The sequence below is a fragment of the Nannospalax galili genome, unplaced genomic scaffold, assembly GCF_000622305.1.
Source record: "Nannospalax galili isolate Female #2095 unplaced genomic scaffold, S.galili_v1.0 scaffold353, whole genome shotgun sequence".
In the NCBI taxonomy this organism is placed as follows: Eukaryota; Metazoa; Chordata; class Mammalia; order Rodentia; family Spalacidae; genus Nannospalax; species Nannospalax galili.
The window spans coordinates 78,773-101,947 of NW_008331861.1; the positions used below are offsets into that span (position 1 = coordinate 78,773).

A 23,175-nucleotide genomic window follows, 5' to 3' on the forward strand; every position below is an offset into this window, starting at 1 on the left:
GCCTGGCGCAATTCTTTAAGATCCGCTGCTGGGAGCGGGTACCAGGCTAGTGGGCGTTGTCTTGTTATTTGTAAGTTAACAGGAAAAGCCTCTACTGGTGGGGTTTTGGGGTCCTGAGGCCATTGTGTCTAGAGACTTTGGGACTGGTAACTCCCATTATCCCTAAGGTTACACAGCTGCTCTATGGCTGTAGGGCATGGCTGGAACGGCACCACAGGTGGTGGCAGCCGAGGTGAAGGGGAGGGGGATTTATCTGAGGATCTTTGGGAGCTTTTGAGATCTGGGTGTTAATATCTGGGCTTGTTAAATTAGCAAGAGGGGGGTAAGAGTTAATTTTGTTGATGAGTGGGTTTTGTCTGACTTGGTCAAATTCTATTTTTGGAGCTGTTGAATCTGCTACTGGGCAGTCTGCAGGGTTTTTTTTAATCGCTTAAAACCTCTCTTTTATTATTTTCTGGTGCTTGTAAGCTTTCCTCAATCTTACGTGGGTTTTTTAAGCATTGCTGGATGGCTGCCATTATCAGGAAAAAGGAAAGGGGAAAATTATGCCTTTCTTGGATTTCTTTTTTACAAAACAGATGTGCAAGAATGTTCCAGACCCCCTGGATCAGATATGTCTGCTGATAGGATCCAGGGTGCGAATTGATACACCTCATTCCAAAATTTTAAGCTTTCTTTTTGGGAGATCTTAAGCCCTCTTGATTTAAGTAAGGGCTAGTTAATTTAAATTCTCACCTAACTGGTTTTAGCTGTGGTTTCAGTGCCCTGGGGGCAGGGTAACAAAACTGATTAGGGAGGTTTATTTTAGAAGCTGACTTTAAGGCTTATGTGAAGATTCCTTAGAACTTTTGGGACTTTTCTAGCAGTGTTAGGATAGGAAAGTAGTGAAGTGATGGTTTCTAAGGAAACGTGCCTCAGATCAAAATCTCAGGTGATTTTGCTTGGCTCCCAACCACAAGCCTTCCCGCAGATTTAAGAAACTGGTGGCTGTCCTAAGGACTCTTAAGTGGCTGCAGCGTCACCAGGTTTTTTATATTAGAAAGATGTATAGATAGAAGGTCTTTTGTCTACACCTGTGCAGCTGGTTGGAGTCCGTTAGGGGGTCAAAGATGCCTTCAGCTAATGTCAGGGAGTAGCCCTGACCAGGAAGCTTCAGTTGCAGATTTAAGAAACTGGCAGATGTCCTAAGGACTCTTAAGTGGCTGCTGCGTCACCAGGTTTTTTATATTAGAAAGATGTATAGATAGAAAGTCTTTTGTCTACACCTGTGCAGGCAGTCGGAGTTCGTTAGGGGGCAGAGAGACCTTTAGCTAACATCAGGGGGGTAGCCCTGACCAGGAAGCCTCAGTTGTCTCTCTGTCCCTAGCGGTCCCACGCGAAGACTTCAGACCGGAAACAAAAGGAGGAAATTTAGAAGAGATTTTTATTACCCTCCTGGTGGGGGAGGGATACTCACGAATCCTGCATTTCCGTGGGCACCAGCTCCTAGCTGGCACGAGGTTCAGAGGCCCCACGTTGGGTGCTAGGTATGGGGAGCACGCTGGGCTCTCGGGGCCCCTGCACGCACCCGGAGAGTCACGGCGCAGGTCCCGCGGGCTTCTCCGCCATGCGGCATCCCACAAAAAAAATGGCCTTTTAAAATCTTTTGTTTGGCGTGAGCCACCTTGAACTTAAAAGTGCTCCGCAGGGGCTAGTTAATTTAAATTCTCACCTAACTGGTTTTAGTTCAGCTTGAGCACCCCAGGGGCAAGATAACAAAACAGATTAGGGAAGTTTATTTTGGAAGTTGGCTTTAAGGCTTATATAAAGATCCCTTAGAACTTTGGATTTTTGTTTCTAGGGGTGTTAAGATAGAAAAGGAAAGTGGGGTGAAATGCTGATTTATAAGGGAACATGCCTGGGATCAAAACCCTAACCCTAACCCTAACCCTAACCCTAACCCCAGGTGATTCCACTTAGTCCCCAGCGCAAGCCTGCCTGCAAATTTAAGAGATCCGGCGACCTCTCTGAGAGCAATTAACTGGTCGTTGCGTTAGCGGGTTTTTGCATTAGAAAGATGTATAGATAGGAGGTCTTGTCTACACCCTTGAGGGCTGTCAGGGTCCATTAAGAGGACTAAGAGCCTTTGGCTAACATCAGGGAGTAGCCCTGACCGGAAAGCCCCAGTTGCTCCTTTGTTTTTAATGGTCCCACGTGAAGACACAGACCGAAAATAAAAGGAGGAAAAAGAGGAGAGACTTCCAATCCCCAAGGGTGGGGCGGCTTAGGGGCAAAGCTGCCTTTATTCTCCTGATGGGAGGTGATAGGAAAAATTTCAGGGGGCGCCAGCTGCTGGCTGGTGCGGAGTTCGGAGGCTCTCACGTTAGGCGCCAGATATGGGCGGGTCCCATGCACCGCATTGCTGAGGCTCTCCATGACTACTGGATGCTGATGACTCTATGGGTCTCTGTGCTTCCAGGTGAGTTCCATTCCAAGCTACCAGGCACTCCCTCGAGGTACGCGATCCGCCAGCTGCCGGATCACGTGGGGAAGTGCAGGAACAGGGAAAGCAAAATCTCTGTGAGTCATTGTTTACAAAGGGACAGCCCCCTCCGGAGAGACTGAATCGTAGGCAGTAAGACACAGAATTCAGCTCAGTCAGGTACATCTCCTTTATTCAATGACTCAGCTCAGCTCCAGGTCTTAGTGATTCAGCTCCAATTTATTAAGGGGAAACCAGGATATTTATAGTGTGGAGGCAGTAGCAAAAGCCTTAGTGCTTTGTAGGATGCCCCATTTACATGTGGTGGTGGGCTTCTGCCAGGCTGTCAGACAGAGCCTGATTATCACACAGGAAAACCTGGCAGTTTCTGTGCCAGAGGCCATGTTTTTGGTAGGGCATCTGTGGCGGCCACTTCAAAGGTCAGTCAGGAAGAAAGAGATGCCCTGCTGGAAAGAGGAGTCTCTGCATAGAAACGCCAAGCCCCTTGGGCTATCTGGACATGGAGAGACAGCTACCCAAAACAGCAGGAGTCCCCAACAGTTCCTAAACTTTCCCAGGCTAGGCCTGGAAGCCATATTAGCAGAACTTAATGTTCTTTTGAAAATCATGATGTTTGAGCTGGTCATTTTCAAGATCTAAACAACAGCAACATCATCAACAACAATAAAACTCAGCAATTATGTTCACAGAAAATTTGAGTATGACCACAGAACTTCATTTGGTAATATTTCAAATGATGAATGAAGAGCTATTAAACATCATCATCAATAAAAATTAGATTTAATAATAAACTTTAAATCATGACTCATCTTGCATGCAGAATAGTAAACATAGCTGAAAATAAATGCAGGTAACTGAATGACATTTTTTCCATTGTTCATGATGTGAAAGTAAATAGTTTTAAACTTTCAAAAGCATGCTACAGTAATGAAAGCAGTATTAAACTGAAGGAATTGCTATGGGGTCAAAACAGGAGTGAACACAATTATAGAGATGCATGTTTCTTGGAAATCATAAAATACAAACATATAAACTCTTAATTTAAGAAAGAAAAGTATAGTCAAGAAATCACAGAACATTTCTAAAGGTAGAAAATGTTGATTGCAGTATTTACAAAAATAAATTATCTCAACTTGTTGCATTTATACCACCTTGATTACATATTGGTTATTCATTTATATTTATTTTTTTGTCAATGCTGAGAGCTGAACCCAGGTTCTTTAACTTTTTAGTCATTTACTCTACCATGAGCTACAACTATAGTCCATGCTTATAGTTTTTTCATGTGTATTTATTTCATGGGCTTTAAAATATATGTAATAGATAAGCTTCTGGAAGTAACATTAGAAGATTATTGATTGGGACTACATTTGATCCCTCACACTGACCGGGGCTAGACTTCTCTGCCTACATTAGGGGCCCAGATCTTAGAAGACTACCTAAGAGTGCCTAGATCCAGCCTCCGTGTGGTGCTAGGAGATGGAAGCAACCTAAGTGTCTCTCAACTGAGGAGTGGCTGAGTGGATAACGAAAATATAATACATTTACACAATGGAGTTCTATTCAACATTATTGTTAATTCTTTAAAAGTCTGATTTTGTCTGCTTCTGAGCATTTCTTAATCGGGAGACTTTTTATTAGTACTTCAATATCATTCTCAGTAGAGATCTCATGGCTTACATCCTTTTGATTTAATCTTGATATTTCATATGTTTAGAATTTATGTACTTCCTGGGGATTTTCCTATTTCCAAAAATCGTTTACAAAGTATTCACTAATGATCATCTCCACTTCATTGTTTTCCATATAGTTTACTCTTTGCAGGCCTGATATTATTAATTTTAGCCTTTTAGCTCTCTCTTTAATTTATTAATTTGGTTACTGGTTTGTCAAACTTGTTTTTCAGAGAAGCAATTCTGTGTTTCATTGTTTCTTTGTAATATCCTTTTACTTTCCATTACATTAATTTCTGCCCTGTTTATATTTATTTTTGTTTACTGATGTGAGTTTGGTAACTTTCTTTTACAAGACCTTAAGTGGAGTCCTTAATTTATTTAAGTGCTTTCTCTGACATTTTAATATAAGAACAAATAATGGTAAACCTCCCTCTTAGAAATGCCTTTGCTGTTTACTAAAGGTTCTGGTAAATTACATTTTCATTTTCTTTTGATATGAGGATTTAAATTTTTCTTCTCTAGTATTTACATGTCTTGTTGATGATTCAGGAATGTATTATTCAATTTCTATGTACTGTATTAATTCTGTAGTTTGTTATCAATTATTTTATCTTATTGGAATTTGATATTATAAATCATTACAATTTTCTACACCTGTTCAGACTTGCTTTGTGGCACCTAAAATATCTCTAAAATAAATACATTACAAGAGAAGAGGAAGTATAAGTATTCATAAATGTGAAATATTAGTAAGTATATTTCATAATGTTTATAATATACACTCCACAAACTGAAACAAGAAAGGTAACATGTGAAAGGTCAAAATATTTCCAATAATTCAAGGATTAATATGTTGGATTGAACATATCTGCATTCTTTCTCTCCTTATAAATTCCCAATATAATTAAATTAATGACATTTTTAAAAACATAAACATGGAAAAAGAATGTAATTGCCTTCAGAGGCCAGGCAGAAAATGGCTGAGCAAAAATCGACTTAACAGAACAAAACAAGCAGTAACATGAGGGTCAGGTGGTGGGTGGAACTCAGAAGAATTGGTGTGCACTTCAGAACTCCAGGGAGGCTCAGTAATCAGAGACGATAGACTGAGAGAAGGAAGACAGAGCAGAGCCTGTAGAAGATGCAGTTTAGATGTCCCAGTATTCTCTGCGGCTCTTCCCTCACCCTGACAGAAGAGCAATCTCTGTCTACTGGGAGGCTGAATCTGAGAAATACTCTGTTCTAGGTGACCAAGCCCAGTGGAAGGCAGTAAGAAAACAACAGGAAAAGAGAGACTGAGATAAAATAATCTTTGAAGATTAAGTCACAGCAACTTTGGACCACTCAGCCTGGTGATTAGGACTTAGTCTTCCCAAGAAGCAAAAACAAGAATTTTTCTTTGGGGAATCTGTTGAACTCAAGAAAATACCCAGTGATTTGGATATTTGGATGTTCAAAATGGAATAACATAAACCAATAGTCGAATAGTAAGGCAAAGTACTCACCTTGATTTGACAACTGACATAGAGGTAAGAGCTACAGCAAGTCATGATATATTTTTTAATGTTTCAATCTAAACATTAGGAAACAATAGAGAATATCAAATATTTGAAGGAAGACAATCAAACATTGAGATGAGAACAAATACTAGGACAACAACTATGAAAGAGAGGAGAGAGAATAATGCTTTTTATTGATCAGAATTTGTATGATTCTTTTTATAAATGAAGTTTTTATATGGAAATATTCACCGTGTCCAACCAATAAAGTAGAAGACTTACATAAAGAAATGACAGTAAGAGGCTGAAGAGATGGTCAGCAGTTGGGAGCAATGGCTGTCCTTGCAAAGGACCAAGGTTCAATTCCCAGCACCAACATGGTGGATAACAACTGTCCACATCTCAAGATCGAAGTCATATGACTCCCTCTTCTGACCTCTGCAGGCATGGAATGACACAGGTTCACTTACATACATGCAGGTAATACACTCATAAACAAAATAAGAATAGTAAATGGAATATTTTTTAAAAGAAATGAGAACAAGGAATTTTAGAACACCAGAGAGAAAAGAGTAACTCAAAAGTTTAAAAAAAGAAACTCACAAAGAATGAGGAATAAAAGTGACACATTATTTCTACTTAAAAGTTATTTATTATTTATTTTTATTTTTCACGTAGGAGTCTTTTGTCTGTATGCAAGTGCACCATGCATGCAATGTCCACAAAGGTCAAAAGAGGGCTTCAGATGCCTTGAAATTGGAGTTACAGATAGATTTTAGTTACCATGTTGGTGTTGGGAACCAAACCTTGTTCCTCTGACAGAGTAGCCAGTGCTCTGAATGGGTGAGCCATCCCACTAGCCTTGGGTACCTTACTTCTTAACAGCAGCTCAAGAAATCAGAAGACAGTGAATTAATGTTTTTGTACTTCTAGATTTGCTACATTTTTCACCTCTTTGCCTTTCTATGGCATACTATGAGCATTTTAATATGTATTTCATTTCACTAATTCTCTTTCTAGCTATCTCTGCTCTGTTAAGGTGGGCAATTGCACAGTTAGCTTTAAATTTTTTTTCTTTTATTTTATGTGTATGCTTGTACTGCCTGCATGTAGGTAAGTGCACCCATGTCATGCAGTACCTGCAGAGGACAGAAGAGGCTGTCAGATCCTTTGGAACTGGAGTTACAGACAGCTGTTAGCTGCCGTGTGGGTGCAGACCTTTAAACTGGTCCCAGATCTTCTGCAAGAACAACCAGTGTTCTTAACTGCTGAACCATCTCTCCAGCAACAAGCTTTAATATCTACATTTTTCCTTCCTAAACAGCTTATTTACCCCTTTAAAAAGTCTGTTATTTATGTTGGGTTTTTAGCTGATGACTTTTTTCCTTATACTCAGCTAATTTCATAAAACTTACTTTATATTGTGTGCTGCTCAGTATCATCAAAGGAAAATTTATTTGAAGAGTCTGTCTTCTAGACAGGTTCCTAGAGAGATCATTAATCTAGGACCAGTTTAAAAAGAGTTGAGAATCTCAGGTTTGTGATAGGTACGGGAAAAGTTTCAATCAAATATTGATGAAAGAATTGGTGTCAAGTTCTCGGGGTTGATTGATGTTCCTCATTTTCCTCAACTTCTAGCGAACTTCAAATCCATTGAGATGTAGACATGGAAGTCACTGTTGGTTCTCTCTAACCTTTAAATGTAAGTTTAGAACAAAATGGCTCCATCTTGCTTTCTAAGCTCCCTTAGATTTCAGTCTAATAATTCCTTACTCTTTTGTCAATTATTCAGTGTTTTTAAGTGTGAATATGTGTGTGTGTGTGTGTGTGTGTGTGTGTGTGTGTGTTTACTTTCTTTTAGAGGGAGTGTCTGGCTAATTGACTTACAGTTGTCATGTTTAAGATGTAGAACTGGAGAGATGGCTCGGCAGTTAAGAGCACTGGCTGTTCTTGCAGAGGACTCAGGTTCAACTCTCAGCACCCACATGGTGGCTAACTACTGCGGGTAACTTCAGGTCCAGGGAATCTGATGCCCTCTTCTGACCTCCATGTACATTGCATGATATGAGTGCACTTATATGCATGGAGGCAATATTCTCATACACATAAAATAAAAATAATTAGAAACTATTTAAAAATAAAAAGTTATAGAAATTTGTCAAAATTCATAGACAGAAAAAATCCTTCAAATGTAGATTTAAATATTCAATCAAACTACAATTGATTTAAAAGCAGAGCTTTTAGATTTGTAAATACTTTAAAGTAGCAACTTCCCCTTACCCTTCTCAGAAGTGCTAGATGATGTGCTTCTTCACTATAAAGATACAAAATCCAGAAAAACATGCTATCTCACAGGAAGCAAGACAAAGGGAAATCCCAAGGATTGGGCCAAGGGGACACTCAGGAGCATGGATATACAAGTGGGCTGGAGCAAGAGGAAGGAGGTCTAAGAAACAACAGTTGCAAGTAAATGGTGAGTTTGAGACTAACTCAGCTTATGTGTATATTGTTTGGAGAGTTTCACTCCTTCCCAGAGTTTTGCATACAACTGGCTGGGCAGAGTTTCTGGATACTTGGGTGAGAGTCCAATGATTCTGCTTACTTTTCCTTCTATAAAGGAACATCAGCAGTCCATAGACTCAGCTGTGATGATGTTTTGCAAGTAAGGCAATGCTGAAGTCATGAAAATGTCAGTTTCTTAGCTTTGAGATAATGCTGTTCAACATCACCTTATTAAAAGAAAGTTGACCTGGCCTGCATAATGAATTCAGGCCAGCTGGGGCTACAGCCTTTGTAATTGTAAAAATTTGTCAAAATTCATAGAGGAAAAAAAGAAGCCTTCCAATGTAGCTTCCCAGAGAAACCTTATCTAAAACATGACTGTTAAATTTTTTTTTTTTTTATACATTGCAGAGAGTGGTCTTCAAAAACTGTCTTTGAATGTGTGTAAGCAGCAGATAGAGGCCTTGGGTCTGTTTGTGAGGGGTGTGGTTGGCCAAGAGCCAGGCTTCCATGGTGATGAGGCATGCTTGCATGCCAGTGGGAATGGACCCCTGAGCTCTTCAAGCACCTGTGGACCAAGCTCATCAGCAACGACGACATGACTGAACATCTCCTCAGGGAATCGAAGCTAGAGCAGCACTTGAAGGAGCACTGTGGCAGGGAGCCAGTCACCCCAGGCCCCAGCTGCCCAATGTGCACAAGCATCTGACTACTGCCTTGGACCTAGGGAACCTCAAGTCAGAATTAGTACAAGAAGCCAATCTGATCATGGCCAAGTTGAATTATGTGGAAAGAGATTATAAGGAATCTCTGAACATTTATGTTGGGGTGGGTCTTGTTGACTTACCGCTGACAGCCGTTCCTCCCTATAGGCTGTAGATGGTTGCAGAAGCCTACTACCAGAGATGAAAGGTTATCAGAGGAGAGTCTTGAAGAGGATTTTGCCCCTGTGCATTTATAACATGGTTACTAAAAAAATCTCACAGTTGACAGCCATCTGGATAATAATGGCAAAGGCAGCAGCAATTGCTGCTGCTGCTGTTGCTGGAATGACTTGAGTGGGTCAAAGGCTTTCACGAGTTCTCCAATGTGATCATAGCCCACCGGGTGGGTCTGACCCAAGGGTCTGGACTGCACTGGCTCAGCGGGGTGCCACTCAGCAGCCAAGAAAAGAGTGAGGAGCAGAACCCAGGTGACTGGCCATCTTAGGCTTGTCCCCTCTATCCTGAGGATTATAGCTGAAAGATTGTAAGCAGAGGAGCAAAATTTTAGCCAGACAAATGAAGTATTTTTGCTCCACGGGATCCACCACCCTCTTCTGACTTCTGTAGGCATTGCAGGACATCAGTGTTCTTATATACACGTAGAGGAAAAACACTGTTTGAGAGGCTGAGAACTTAAGGAAAGGAAGAGAACTAGAGCAGTTGTCCCCTCCTGTGAGCTGGAGTCATCCTGTCTTCCCATGAGCTGGAGCTATTGTTCTTCCTGTGAGCTGGAGCTGTTTTTCTTCCTGTGAGCTAGAGCTGTGATTCTTCCTGTGAGCTGGACCTGTGGTTCTCTCCTGTGAGCTCGAGCTGTGATGCCCTCCTGGGAGCTAGAGTCATGGACCCTTCCCATGAATTCAAGCTGTGGTTCACTCCTGTGAGGTGGCGCTGTGGTCCTTGCCTGTGAGCTGGACCTGTGGTCCCCTCCTGTGTGTTAAAGTGGTGGTCCACTCCTGTGAGTTATAGCTGTAGTCCCCTCATCTGAGATGGAGCTGTGGTCCGGTCCTGTGAGCTGGAGCTGTGGATCCACTCTTGTGAGTTGGAGTCATGGTCCCTTCCTGTGAACTGGTCATATTCCTCTCCTGTGAGCTGGAGCTGTCGCTCCCCTCCTGTGAACTGGAGCTGTGACTGTCTCATATGAACTGGAGCTGTGGTCATCTGCTGTGAGTTGGAGTCCTGGTCCTCTCATGTGAGCTGCAGCTCTGGTTCTTCCTATGATAGCTGGAAGTGTAGTTCCCCTTATGTGAGCTTGGGTCATGGTCCTCTCCTGTGAGCTGGAGCTGTGGTCCTTTCCTGTGGGTTGGAGTAGTGATCCTCTCCTTTGAGCTGGAGTTGTGGGTCTTCTTATGAGCTGGAGTTGTGATTACCCTCCTGTGACCTGAATCTGTGGTCCCCTCCTGTGAGCTGGATCTGTGGTTCCCCTCCTGTGAGCTGGAGCTGTGGTTCCCCTCCTGGGAACTGGAGCTGTGGTCCCCTCCTCTGAGATATAGCTGTGGTATCCTCATAATAATATTGACTCCCAGTCCCAAGAGGGATGATTGGAATGGACTGTGCTGGATCAGGTGCTAACCCACTGTTGAAGATTAATGCATCTTTCAGTTCTCACAGGAGAAGTTTCCTTACGCAGCAGATGGACATTGACACAGAAGCTTTCCGCTTTCTAGTGTGTGGGAAGAAGGGGCTGAAGAGAGCTTATCTCTGGGTGGGATGCCTCTGTTAGGTTTCTGGAGCTCAGGGTTAGGGGCTCATTGCAGAGGAGGAGGTGGAAAGATTGTAAAAGCCAGCGGTGGTGGATGACCTTGGAGGACAGTGTTCTCCAGACAGCTGGTCAGTTACTCATGAACTTGCAGCAATGGTGACAGCATGCACAAGTCCTATGCAAGCTCCAGTAGATGGACCTACACTGGAGGACATCTGGGGATCACATTATACTCTGTAGGCTTTATTATACAGAGAGTGCATTGAATGGAGTGTGGGGGGCAATATGTGGATGGGAGGTGGGTATAAACATTATCAAATTTTATGGAAATTGAAAAAAATTCAGTAAAGTGCTTTAAAAAAGTAGCAGATAGAAATGAAAAAGATCAAATTGGTATGACATCCAGCAGAAATCAACAGAGGAAGCCCTGTTAAAACTGATTCTGGAGTTACTGAATGAAGATTTATCTATTTTTTTATACATTTTAATTGAATTTTTGTGTATTTCATACAAAACATCTTAATCATCTCTATAACCCCTTCCCCATCAGCATCTTTCCATCCCACTGGATTTCATGCATTCTGTGATTTGTGTTAAGGCCTATCATGTTAAAGTTAGTGTCCCCAGACATACCTCAGTGCAAGTTCATCCACTGGTGGCTAGTCAGCCTACCTAGAGTCACTCCCTTAAAGAAGAGCTGCTGTTCCTCACTCAGCATTAATCAGCTTCCCAATAGTTTTTCGGTGAAAATTGATCCTGATGCCTATTTCCACAGTTGTATTCTTGGTTTTTTTCTGTTGAGTTTGCATGGGTCTTGTGTATGATGTCACCATAGCTGTAACTACTTAATTGGACTTAAAATCCACTTAATGGGAGGGAACTCATGTGTCTTATTATAAATTTAGCCAAATACACATGGCTGGAGAGGTCACACATCTTAGATGTCACAGCCCTAGATGATTGTAATTTCTTACTATCAACTAAATATGGATCTTTATACTTACAGTGAAGCATGTCAGCCAGCACTCATGAAGGAAACTTATTTGAAAGAGACAAAGACTATTACAGAGTTCTATAACAGATCACACAGAGAGACAAGTGTCTGTGAAAGCCCCAACACTAAATCATGCATCTACAATGGAACTTCTATACCTAATGCATCTCTCAACTCTCATCAATGAAGTTCCCTCATGCAACAGAAAGTAATGAACACAAAGGGCCACGAATGACCAAAACATAGAGAAAAAGAGTCTGTAGAGTATAGATCCTTAGACATAATTATTATATTAGGCTTCAGCCACCCAGGGCTCAGGGACCATTGGGAAGAGGGGCCTGAAAGATTATGAGACAAGAGAGGAGTCACATAACCATTTGAAAATAGCATCATACAGGCTCCTGGGACCTTGTTCATATGAAAAAACATCTTAGTATTTATGTGGAAGTACAAAAACTAAGGATTGCCCAAGCAATCCTGAACAACAACAAAAATTCTGAGGGAGGTATCCCCATATTAAACCACAGTAAGAAAAATAGCATGATCCTGGTACAAAAAAGACACGTAGAGAAACAGAATGGAATAGAAACTCAGATATAATTCACAGAAATACAGCTACTTGATTTTGAAAGAGATGCTAAAAATAATAGGACCTTTAGCAAATAGTGGTGGAAAACCCAGATATCAACATATAGAGGAATGAAATTAAACCTTTATCTCTTTATCTTGCAGAAAAACTCAAGTCCAAATGGATGAAGGACCTCAAAATAACACCTCATACCCTGAAACTGCATAAGTAAAAAGGAGGGAAAAGACGTCAAAATATAGGCATAGCTAAGGGCTTTCTGAATAGTGGTAACAGTGAAGGAGTAAGACCAACAAATCACACATAGGATCTCGTGACATTAAAATTTTTCTGCAAAGAAAACTGTCAAATGAGAAAAGAGGCAGCCCACAGAATGAAAGAATACCTTTCCTAGCTTTCTGGTAGGTGATTAGTGCTAGAATATGCAAAGAATTATTTTAAAACCTTAACATTAAGAATACAAACACCCTAATTTAAAAATGGGCTATAGAACTAGAGAGTGAATTATTAAGAGAAGAAAAATAAAAAGGCTAGTAAATGCAAAAATGTGTTCATCATACTTAGTCATCAGGAAACGGAAATTAAAATGATTTTAAGGCTCCATTTTGCCTCAGTCAGAATAGTCATCATTGGGCATAAAATGATAACAAATGCTAATGGGAATGTGAGGAAAGGAGATCCTTATTCAGTGTTAGTGGTGATAACAAGGGAGAAACAGCATCCCGTGGAGGGCTCTTAGTCTCTTTCATGAAAGAATTTAAGAATGGGCTCAGATGGAAATTTTAGGACAATTTTATTTGCAATCTAAAGTAAAATACTCAGGGCAGCCAAGTTAGGAATCTCAGCAGTTGCCTTGAGGAGAAAAATGGAAGGGAGATGGGAAAAAGCCATGAAGTCATGTGGTTTAGAGCCTGCGTGGAGGTTAGACGTGTTTTGCATTAGTAGTCACATGGTGGGGAGAAGCAAGGTTTAGAGAAAAATGAAGGAAATACAAAATGGTAGAAAAGTGCAAAACATCAGAGAAAGCATGCATAGAAAACGGATATGAAGAAGAAAAGGATGCAGGTTAGGCTTTTCTGAGGCATCAGTATTTATGAAGATCCACGTGTCTGGGACTCAGATCCACAAGAACTGCACTAGGAGGCTGATATTCTGAGCAAGAAAAGTTCACTATCTCATTAACACAGGAGGTATTCTTTCCATCTCTTTAGCATAATTTAAGATGAACCCACATTTCTAGGGCTGATCCTATGACCAGGTGATTGACCAGTGAATCTGGAAAGGTGTGTCTTCAGACAGATGGTAGAGATTTTATTCTTTGACCAGCTAATCTTATGGGGCCTTTTGATACTCTAAGAGTGGGAGTGTAAACTAGTGTGGTCACAGGTTTGAGGAACCTGAAAATTTCTTAAAAATCTAGACATAGACTACTTATGACCCAGTTACACTACTCTTGTTTATATATCTAGAAAGCTCTATATCCTTCTAGAGAAATACATGTGCAACCATGTTCAGTGTTTACTTACACCTAGGGAATAGAATCAGCCTAGATGTGCATCAACAGATGAATGGATCATGAAAATTTCATTCATATACTCAATGGAAGTATAAAGAAAATTGAAATCATGGGCTTACAGGAAAGTAGATGAAACTGGGAAAAAAATATACTGAGTGAGGTAAAGCAGACCCAGAAGGATTAAGGTTGCATGCTCCCTTTCATGTGTAGATCCTACCTTTGAATATTTACTTTGGTGTTTTTAAATTAAAGCATACCTATGGGGCCTGAAGAAACTAGAGTGGGGATATTATAGGATGCTGACTCTTCTGTTTGACTGAAAATTATATTCCTGAGATATGTTTTTAAGCTATTCATGAATTTAACTTGCATTTTCTATTTAGCTTTTATAAAATATATTGTTGGAATTAATTATACCATAAAGAGCCCCCATTCTGATGATGGATTCATAATTTTTGCATGATACTATGCCAAGAAAACTTCAGTGGTAATTTTTGAAATTCTGTTATACTTCCACTTATGTGTCAATTTTGGAGCATATTTATAAGGAAAAGTAAGAATTCCATGTGTTACCTCAGATATATTTCCATTTTGAAAGTTTTTGAGGTCACAGTGCAGGCTTTCTAACCTTAGAGCAAAAAGTAGTGAATAGAGGACAAAAATTATCAGCTTTAAACTCATTGACACCCAGGAAGCACATGTGATTCCAAACTTCTCTCTAGAGATTAGATATGACAGTGTTTCCTTCAGATTGCAATAGGACAGTAGGAAAAGTGCACTCACTGGACATTGTCTGGTAAGCACCTGGTTAGGTGTCCAGATAGGACTTTCAATGACATACTCCATGAAGAACAGGAGAATGAATTCAGGGTGTGAGGCATGAGAGGTGGGATCATGATGCACACCATTAATATCCTGGGTGAATAATTGTTCATGAAGAACTGCAGTCATAGCCCCATGGCAATTTTGCTTCTTCTGAAATCCATTGTTTTCCCTAGGGGGTGATGAGTCACCACTGATTTTTTTTTAACTCATTAAAAAGATGAACACTTTTGATAAATTCAAGCCATTGAGTTTCTCTCTCACACAGTGGTTAGTAGAAGGGCTGTGGAGTAAAGCAGACCTATCAGTTTGAATCCTGCCAGGTAAGTCTGAATTCTGTTGTTTCATAAGATTTTAGAAATGGAAGTGGGGAGGTTGGTGTACTGCCTCATAAATGCAGAGAAGTCTATTTTATATATGAGTGTTTTCAAGCAAAAGCTGATCATACAAAATCCAAATTTTCTTTGATGTGTTCACCTTAATTCCCAATTAAAATAATTAAAATTATATAATATATTTTATATATGCAGGGTACAGTGTGATATGTTGATGCAATTATAAAAGCAGAAATGATCAAATTAGGCTAATTGTCATTTGTGAAAATTTCATTTATTTTTTAAAATTTAAATTAATGCTTTGAGTATTTAATACACACAGTTTGATCACATTCATTCCTCACTTTTTAAACTAATTCCTCCAATATCCACCCCAACCCACTACCATCCCCACTCCAGATTCATGTCCTTATTTTTCTTAACACTTTGAATCCAATTTTTGCTGCTATATACTCCTGGGTGTTGAACCATCTGCTGGAGTGTGGTGGGCCTATCAGAAGCTACACCCAGATAAATGACTTTTCATCTCCAGAATCATCAACTGTCCATATAACCTCACATAGGGGTTGGGGCTCAGGAACCTTTTCCCAGGTCATGTTGGAATATTGACTATTGATCTCCTGCAGGCAAACACAGCTGCAGTGAGATCACAAGAACAGGATTCCTGTTATGTCCAGAAGAGACCTCCTCAAACTCTTGCTTTTATAATCTTTCTACTCCCTTTTCTGTGATGATCCCTGAACCTTCATGAGTGGATGTGCTGTAGATGTCCCTTTTGTGGTCAGTACACTCCACTGAAACTTACTCTCTGCACTTCTCAATGAGTTTCCTCATTAACCACTGTCCATTGTACAATGAATCTTCTCTGATGAGGTCTTAGAGCTGTACTAATCTATGGATAGAAAGAGACACCTTTAAAGAGCAACTTAATACTATGTCCATTTAGCAGAACAGTAGTAATATGTTCACCCCTAGGGCCTATAAGCTCTCAAACCATGCACTCTTAGCCAGATTCACAGTTCCAGGCATTTGTTTCCTCATAAAGTGTGGACCTTAAATCTGATCACAAAGCAGTTGATTACCCCATAACATTTAGGCCACTATTTCATCCATGGCCATTTCTTACCACATTGGTCCTTAGTGCAGTTAATTAGGTTCACAGCTGGGTAAGAATGTTGATCACTTCCCCAGCAGAGAAAGATTTCTTAGTTACTTGGGTTGGAAGGTAGTCACACCTGCCTTTTCTTCCTTAACTTTCTCAGGATATTCTTGAAAACCACACTGACAAAGCTCAAAGTCTTTGTTTGTAATTCCTTGTCCATTATCCTGTAGTACAACAGTCAAATGGTCATTTTTGAGATGTACTGGAACAAACTGCACATGTTTGAATCAGGCCATAGAGCTATGCTGAATAGTATTTCAAACAGAGGAAATAAAAAGTCATCTAGCACACACACCAGCAAAAATTAGATTAAAAGTTCACAATGAGTAGCTGGAGAGATGGTCCAGCAGTTAAGAGCACTGGCTGCTCTTCTAGAGGACCCTGGTTAGATTCTCAGCATCCATATAGTGGCTAACGATTATTCATAAATTCAGTTTCAGGGAGATCTGAATCCCTCTTCTGTCCTCTGCATGCATTGCACACATGGGTGCACTTACATACTTGCAGGCAAAACCTTCATAAATGCAATAATAAATAAATAAATAAATGTCAATGAGTCATCACCCATCTTGCATACAAAATAATAAAGAAACTGAAGGCAGATACAGATAATGGAAAGATATCTTTTCCTATTGTTCATGTGTATGAAGATGAATAATTGTTAATTCTCAGACCTTTTTTCTCCATATACTATTGCAACAATGCAAGCACTAAACAGAAAGGATTGCTGTGGGGTCCAAACAGGGTTGAAACATGGTATCCAAGTCTCTCCAGAGAGTGTTTTCACAGATATAGAATTGGATCAGTGATCTTATGAGCATAAACTCAATAAGGCTATCTGCAAGATGGAAGTTTCTTTGGAGTCACAGAATTGAAATTGTGTGGAAGAAAAAGATTTCAAAGTTTTTGACATTTCCTCCTGATTCTTTTATTTCAGTTGTACTTATTTCTTAGAATTCATGGTATCCATTCTGATGAGCCTTTGGAAGACAAATGAGAATATGCGTTCTATAGAACTTTTAAATACCACAATGTTTAATATCTAGACGAAGAAACAACTCCAAAATATAAAAGTATTATTAATAATACTTTTATATTAATAAAATGAGCAAAGCTTTCTACACAGTCTTTAGGAGTGCTAAGGTCTCTTACTTTGTGGCACTTTGGGGCAAGGCCTCTCCATCCACAGCACAGTGTCTCCTACTTACTCTGAAAAGCTCAAGGAGGCAAACTCCTTCACTGCATCTCACCTTTTTTCTTGTTGCAGACCAAGAGAAATATCCGCTTGTTATATCCTTCACAATAAGATGATATATCGTCATCTGCTTTGATGAATTCTAGGTTTAGAATTGAAAAAGTCATTTCCTAACTCTCTCACATGTGTCATCCTTGATATCTAGGATTCATAAAGGTTCTGCTGTCTTAGCAGGAACAGGTATTAATTCCATCTTTAAAAAATGTATTTAATAAACTCATGATTAGAAGAAGCATTCCTTGACAGCTTTAACATACTCAATAACAATTTCCAGAGCAAAGATACATCTCTTTCAAAAGTGGCTGCAAATTTTTAAGTTCACAGTTGAATCAATACACAGATGAATAAGATTGTTTGGGATGTTCTGTATGCTACAAACACAATAAATCAACAAATAAAATAAATGAGTTATATGTGAGGAGGAAGTATAAAAATTTACTTCATGTTAATTAGTAGCGGTGATAAACATTACCATTGAAATCTGCTTGACTTTATATCGATACTCCGGTGCCAAGTATCTGAGTGTAACAGACTGCGACTAGTAATAATCGGATACATAGAGATTATAGATGCATGTACAAACATCTAAGTGTTAGTAGCATCAAAAATGAGTCTTTCTGTAGGAAGCAGTATATTTTAAAATGAAATGGAGATCTTTTTTAAAGGTTAAAAACATTAAATTTTATGTCTTACAGGGTTTATACTGAGTTCAATATTGTACAACTCTATTAATTCCATCTTTTATGTAAAAAGTTGGGCAGAAGTTAAGAAGTATATGGTTGCATTTAGAAAATAAATGGTATAGATAAACACCCATGTATTTTGAAATTCCTTACATTTTTCAACTCAGTGTTACTGTTCTGTAGCGATTTCTGAGAAAAACAACAAAACTTCCTTCTTCCAAGGGAAGCTGAGTAAACAACAGACTATTTTGAGATGAGGGAAACATTCCATCCTCCAGCGAAGCTCCTTAAGCTCAGAAAATAAACAATTCAACAGGATTAGGAGTCCCTAAATATGAGCAGGTTCACTTAGCCCCTCCATCCCTCAAACTGCAGAGTGGCACCCTCAGATAAGCAGAGCTTCCTGAAAGAAGCAGCAAACAGCTGAGCTGCTAGAAGGGGCTTAGACCAACCGCACTGCCTGGAAAGAACATGCCCCAACCTGTTGACATTTGCCTTAAGGTTTCATGTTTTCATGAGCTGTCACTTATGCTTAGATGGGCTTTTGGTGTTGTAGCAGCTTTTGAATAATATCTCCTCCTCTAAGTAAAGCCTCATCCGGACTCCTGTAAGCACCCCCATCAAAGTCACTGGTTCACCAAGCTGGACTTGGTTGTAGCCTTACATTGATCTGTAATTGCTCTCTATCTGTGGGTAGACATTTGTTCACACCATAGTGCCACAAAACAGTTAGCCTGTATTCTCTACAAAATAGTTCCTGTATTTTATTATTCCTCACAGTAGTTACTTGGCTTTGCTGAAAGGTTCATTTCTACTCTGTGATATTGTTCACCATTATCTATTTCTACTTCTTATAAGTATTTTTTAGCATCTAGTCTATTGGTACTATTTGCTTCCATCTTGATGTTATAATAGTATAAACATTATTTGAGTGAAGTCTATACATCTGTCACAGAGAGAGAGAGAGGAAAAGGAGGAGACAGTGAGAGAGAGTGATTGAGAAGAGATTCTTGTGTTACAAGAGGTTACTGTTTCCTGATAACCATATGCTTCTCTCACTGATCCATCACTATTGTATTTTTCAGTAAAATGATATAATCATAGAGCTATTAATATGCTCTTCACTCTTTTGTCTCTGTTGCCTTCCCCCTACCCCCCTTGGTACTGTGAATGACAGCCAGGGATTTGAATCTTCAAGTACAAAACAGTTTCACTGACTTACATACCTTCCCATTTTGCATTTGAAAAAAATTATCCCACAAAATAAGACTTTTTATGTCCTGTGCTTATGTAACTTAGTGTTCAAAGCAGGATCATTTAGAAAGTGATTCAGATTATATTCGCTCAGTGGGTTTATGAATTTACTGTTTTCAGCCATGATTATCTAGAACATCAATTAATAATTCAGGAAAATAGTATAAAAAGCTAGTCAATAAGCAGGTCAAGGCAACTAATATAGTTAGAATATTTCTGTCTAAACTTCTTACTCTATGTGCTATTATAAACTGTACTGAGAATGGCATATTAAAAAGTTCATAAGAACCTTGCTTGAGTCAGCATTGTAAAAATGGCTATGTTTTATAAACATGACTCAGTGGTAAATAGAGAAAAGTGCATTGATAGACAAGAGGAAGGCTCAACATGAGCTCCTCACATGTCTTTTCCTTCCTTTGTCTCACAGTAGTTGAACAGCGGGATGACATGACAAACCACACAGTGAATGCAGGTTTCTTCCTCATGGAATTCCCTGGCAGCAAGCAGCTCCAGGTACTCCAGGGCTTTCTGTTTCTGCTGATTTACTTGGTATCCCTCAGGGGGAACTTTCTCATCATCATGCTTGTCACTGTGGACCAGTGTCTTCACACCCCCATGTACTTCTTCCTGAAGAACTTGTCCTTCTCCAATGTGTGCTTCATTTCGGTCACAGTCCCAAAGCTCTTTCTCAGCTCTTTGTCTCACAGGAGCACTATCTCTTTCCCAGGATGTGTGTGTCAGGTCTTGTTTGTGGTTTCCTTTGTTGCAACTGAAATTTCCATCCTCACAACCATATCCTATGACCGCTATGTGGCCATCTGTCACCCACTACAGTATGATGCCATCATGAACAGGGCAGTCTGTGTGCAGATGGTAGTTGCTTCTTGGTTTTTTGGAAATCTTTTTGGGGCCTTATATTCATATGGCACCTTCTCTTTATCTTTCTGTGGTTCCAGAAAAGTGCCACAGTTCTTCTGTGATGTCCCATCTCTACTGAAGATTTCTTGCTCAAAGATGCACATCGTTGTTGACATTAGTGTACTCACTGGAGCTGGGTATGGATGTTTCTGCTTAGTGTGCATAGTATGTTCATATGTTTACATTTTCTACATGGTGCTGAGAATGCCCTTGTCACAAGGGAGGTCGAAAGCCTTCTCTACTTGCACACCCTATCTCATAGTCATCACCACATTTTTAGTCACAACTTTCACTGCTTATTTGAAACCATTTCCTGATTCCCCACGGATTTGGGATTTTTTGTTATCTGTTCTCTATTTTGCGATGCCTCCATCTTTGAATCCTGTAACATACAGCCTAAGAAATAAGGAAATCAAAGCTGCTTTGTGGAACTTTTATGGAAAGTAGTTTATTATGAGTTCTGTAGGGAGAAACAGTCATAGCATGTAGAAAAGCTTCATGGAATGTTTTATATTAACACCTTTGATGGTATTTCCAATTATACATGTTCTTTTTCACATGTGAAGTGTTCAGTGTCAGAGTGTAGATAAATCATCAACTTAAATTTGTAGAAATGGGTTTATACATTCATAATCCTGAGTCAACTACAATAATTTCAAAAACCGATTGATTTGAGTACTTTTTACCTAAAATGCTTCTGTGCAATTCTAACTTCAGGAGCACTGTGAGAGACTTGTGAATGTTGTAAGAAAACTGTCCTCTTCAAACTACTTGAGACCTCTAGTACACTTTTTTACATTGCAAAGACACGTTGCATATGTGAGTAAGATTCAGTATATGTTGATTATCCTAGTGTTCACATTAAAATCACCACAACTCTTAAAAGCTGAGAAATTGTTAAGATTTTGCCAAGAGAAACTGAGAAATAAATGCCCATGGGAAGTTGAGGTTATATTGTCAATACTGAAGGTTGAAGTTTGTCCACAGTTACAAAATATCTTCAGCCTCTGGGGACGGAGAGGAAACACATTTTCCACTAGAGCCTTCAGAAAGGAATGCAGTCTTGTCTGTCTCCCCCGCACCCAGGATTTGAGCACAATATGACCTGTGGGTAATTCTAGATCACAAAACTGGAGAAATAATAACCGTTTTAATCCAATACAAGTAGTTGCTGAGAAAGATTAGCCCAAACCTCCATGAATCATGACTCTCATAATTTCTCATATCAGCATGTATGTACACATTATAGTCAATAAAGTTAGGAATACTGAAAAGAATAAACATAATTATTATTCTTAGAATTTTCACTTTATATGAGGAAACCTTTAATTTTAATATAATGACTTATTATAATAAATTGGATATATTTGTTTCAATTTCTTTTTTTTCTGTGTGTGTTATTTCAGTTGTATCATTTTGAACCCAGACCTTGAGAATGCTACTAAAGGAAGAACAAGTTTTCTTGGATATGTTCAATTCACTGAATTCTCAATTCATGATTTGGTGGCTATCGTTGATGTCCTAGTTATGAAAATTATTCTGCAATTTTAAATTTAATTTAGTTTTCCAATTTATAGGTGTCTTTTAGGTTTATTCCTGCTCTTTTAAAAATACTTAGAAAATTTATTTCACTCTGCGGAATGCTAAAATGTGAACTGAAAATTTATACTTAACCTTTATTAAAGATTTTAGAGTGAGATCAGCCTGTGGAAGAGAGCTTTCTGTGGTCCCTAACAGTGGTTTGAACACGTTACAGAACAGATTGGAGAGAGTGCACATTGTTTACATGTTCATGAGTTTTGTTCTAAATTGATATGTGGTGTGTGGAAATAGATATTAGGGGCAGGGTAAAGGGACAGCAAAGCTGGAGATATTCCATGGTCAGATTTGGATGCCCTAATTAAGTATAAGACACTGCGTAGCTTAACAGATTTATTTCAAACAGCTCCCAAAGCTTGACATGTGATAGCTGAAGTCATCATAATCTCTTCTGGTGAATGCCCTGTTGTGGTTTACACACTGACTGACACCACCTCATTTCCTCACATGGAATAGAAAGTTTTCACTCTCTGAAGGCATCGATTACATTCATTAGGACCCCAGCTTCATAATCTAATTACTTTCCCAAATTCCCGTACCCAAATATCATATTGAAGTTTGGGTTTCACCATGTGAATTTTGTAGGATAGGGACAAAGATTCAGTCTATAATTGGATGATTTTCATTAGCCACTGGCTTTTCAGTTTTAGTTCAGCAAGTAGATAAAGAAGGAAACAGTCCTAATAGGTCCAGTGAGACATTTGCAGAAGCCAATATTTTCATCAAATTACAGCTTGTTCATTTATATGTGTATATGTGTGAGTACAAATGTGGAATGGTGTGCATGAATGTGATGTCACAGGACAATTTACAGGAATTGATTCTTTCCCTACAACATGGATCCAGTGAATAGAACTCCGTAAAACAAATCCAAATCATCTTAGTACAAAGTACATTGCAATCAAACAGTCAAAAGCCACAAAATTCCATTGTGCACATGAAGCCTATTTTGTTATCTGTTTATCATCTGATCACAATCTAGGCTGGTTCCATTTCTTAGTTATTGTGAATGGAGAAACTATAAACAGATGTGCCAGTATCTTTTTGATCAGGTACCCATTCATTTGTGAATTGTTGGGAAACCCTGCTGTTAGGGTTGTAGTTTCTCCATGTCCAGATAGCCCTGAGGGGCTCAGTGCCAAATGGAAAAATTCCCCTTTCCAGCAGGGGGCCTCCTGCTCTCTTCCTGGCTCACCTTGAAGTGCTGCCAAACACAGATGCCTTATCTGAAACATGACCTTTGGCATAGTTACCTGGAGTAAAAACTACTCCCAGGTTTTTTCTATATGATAATCAGGCATTGTCTGATAGTCTGGAAGATAGGAGCCCACTGCCACATGTGAATAAAGCATACTATGAGCACCTATCAACTGAGGCTTTTGCTACTGCCTCCACACTATAAATTCTCTAGTTTTCCCACTAATAAATG

At 39.4% G+C, this 23,175-nt stretch overlaps 1 protein-coding gene across 1 annotated transcript; it reads left to right on the top strand.

Annotated features, from left to right (window-relative positions):
- The first annotated feature begins 19,616 nt into the window (after nt 1-19,616).
- On the top strand, nt 19,617-20,594 carry LOC103729072 (olfactory receptor 14A2-like). The gene has a single exon (XM_008827045.1). It carries the CDS (start codon nt 19,617-19,619, stop codon nt 20,592-20,594), a length of 978 nt encoding a protein of 325 aa, XP_008825267.1.
- Nucleotides 20,595-23,175: the final 2,581 nt, after the last annotated feature.

Coding starts and splice junctions, on each gene's coding strand:
- LOC103729072 (XM_008827045.1), top strand. CDS start 19,617: ATGAGCTCCTCACATGTCTTTTCCTTCCTTTGTCTCACAGTAGTTGAA.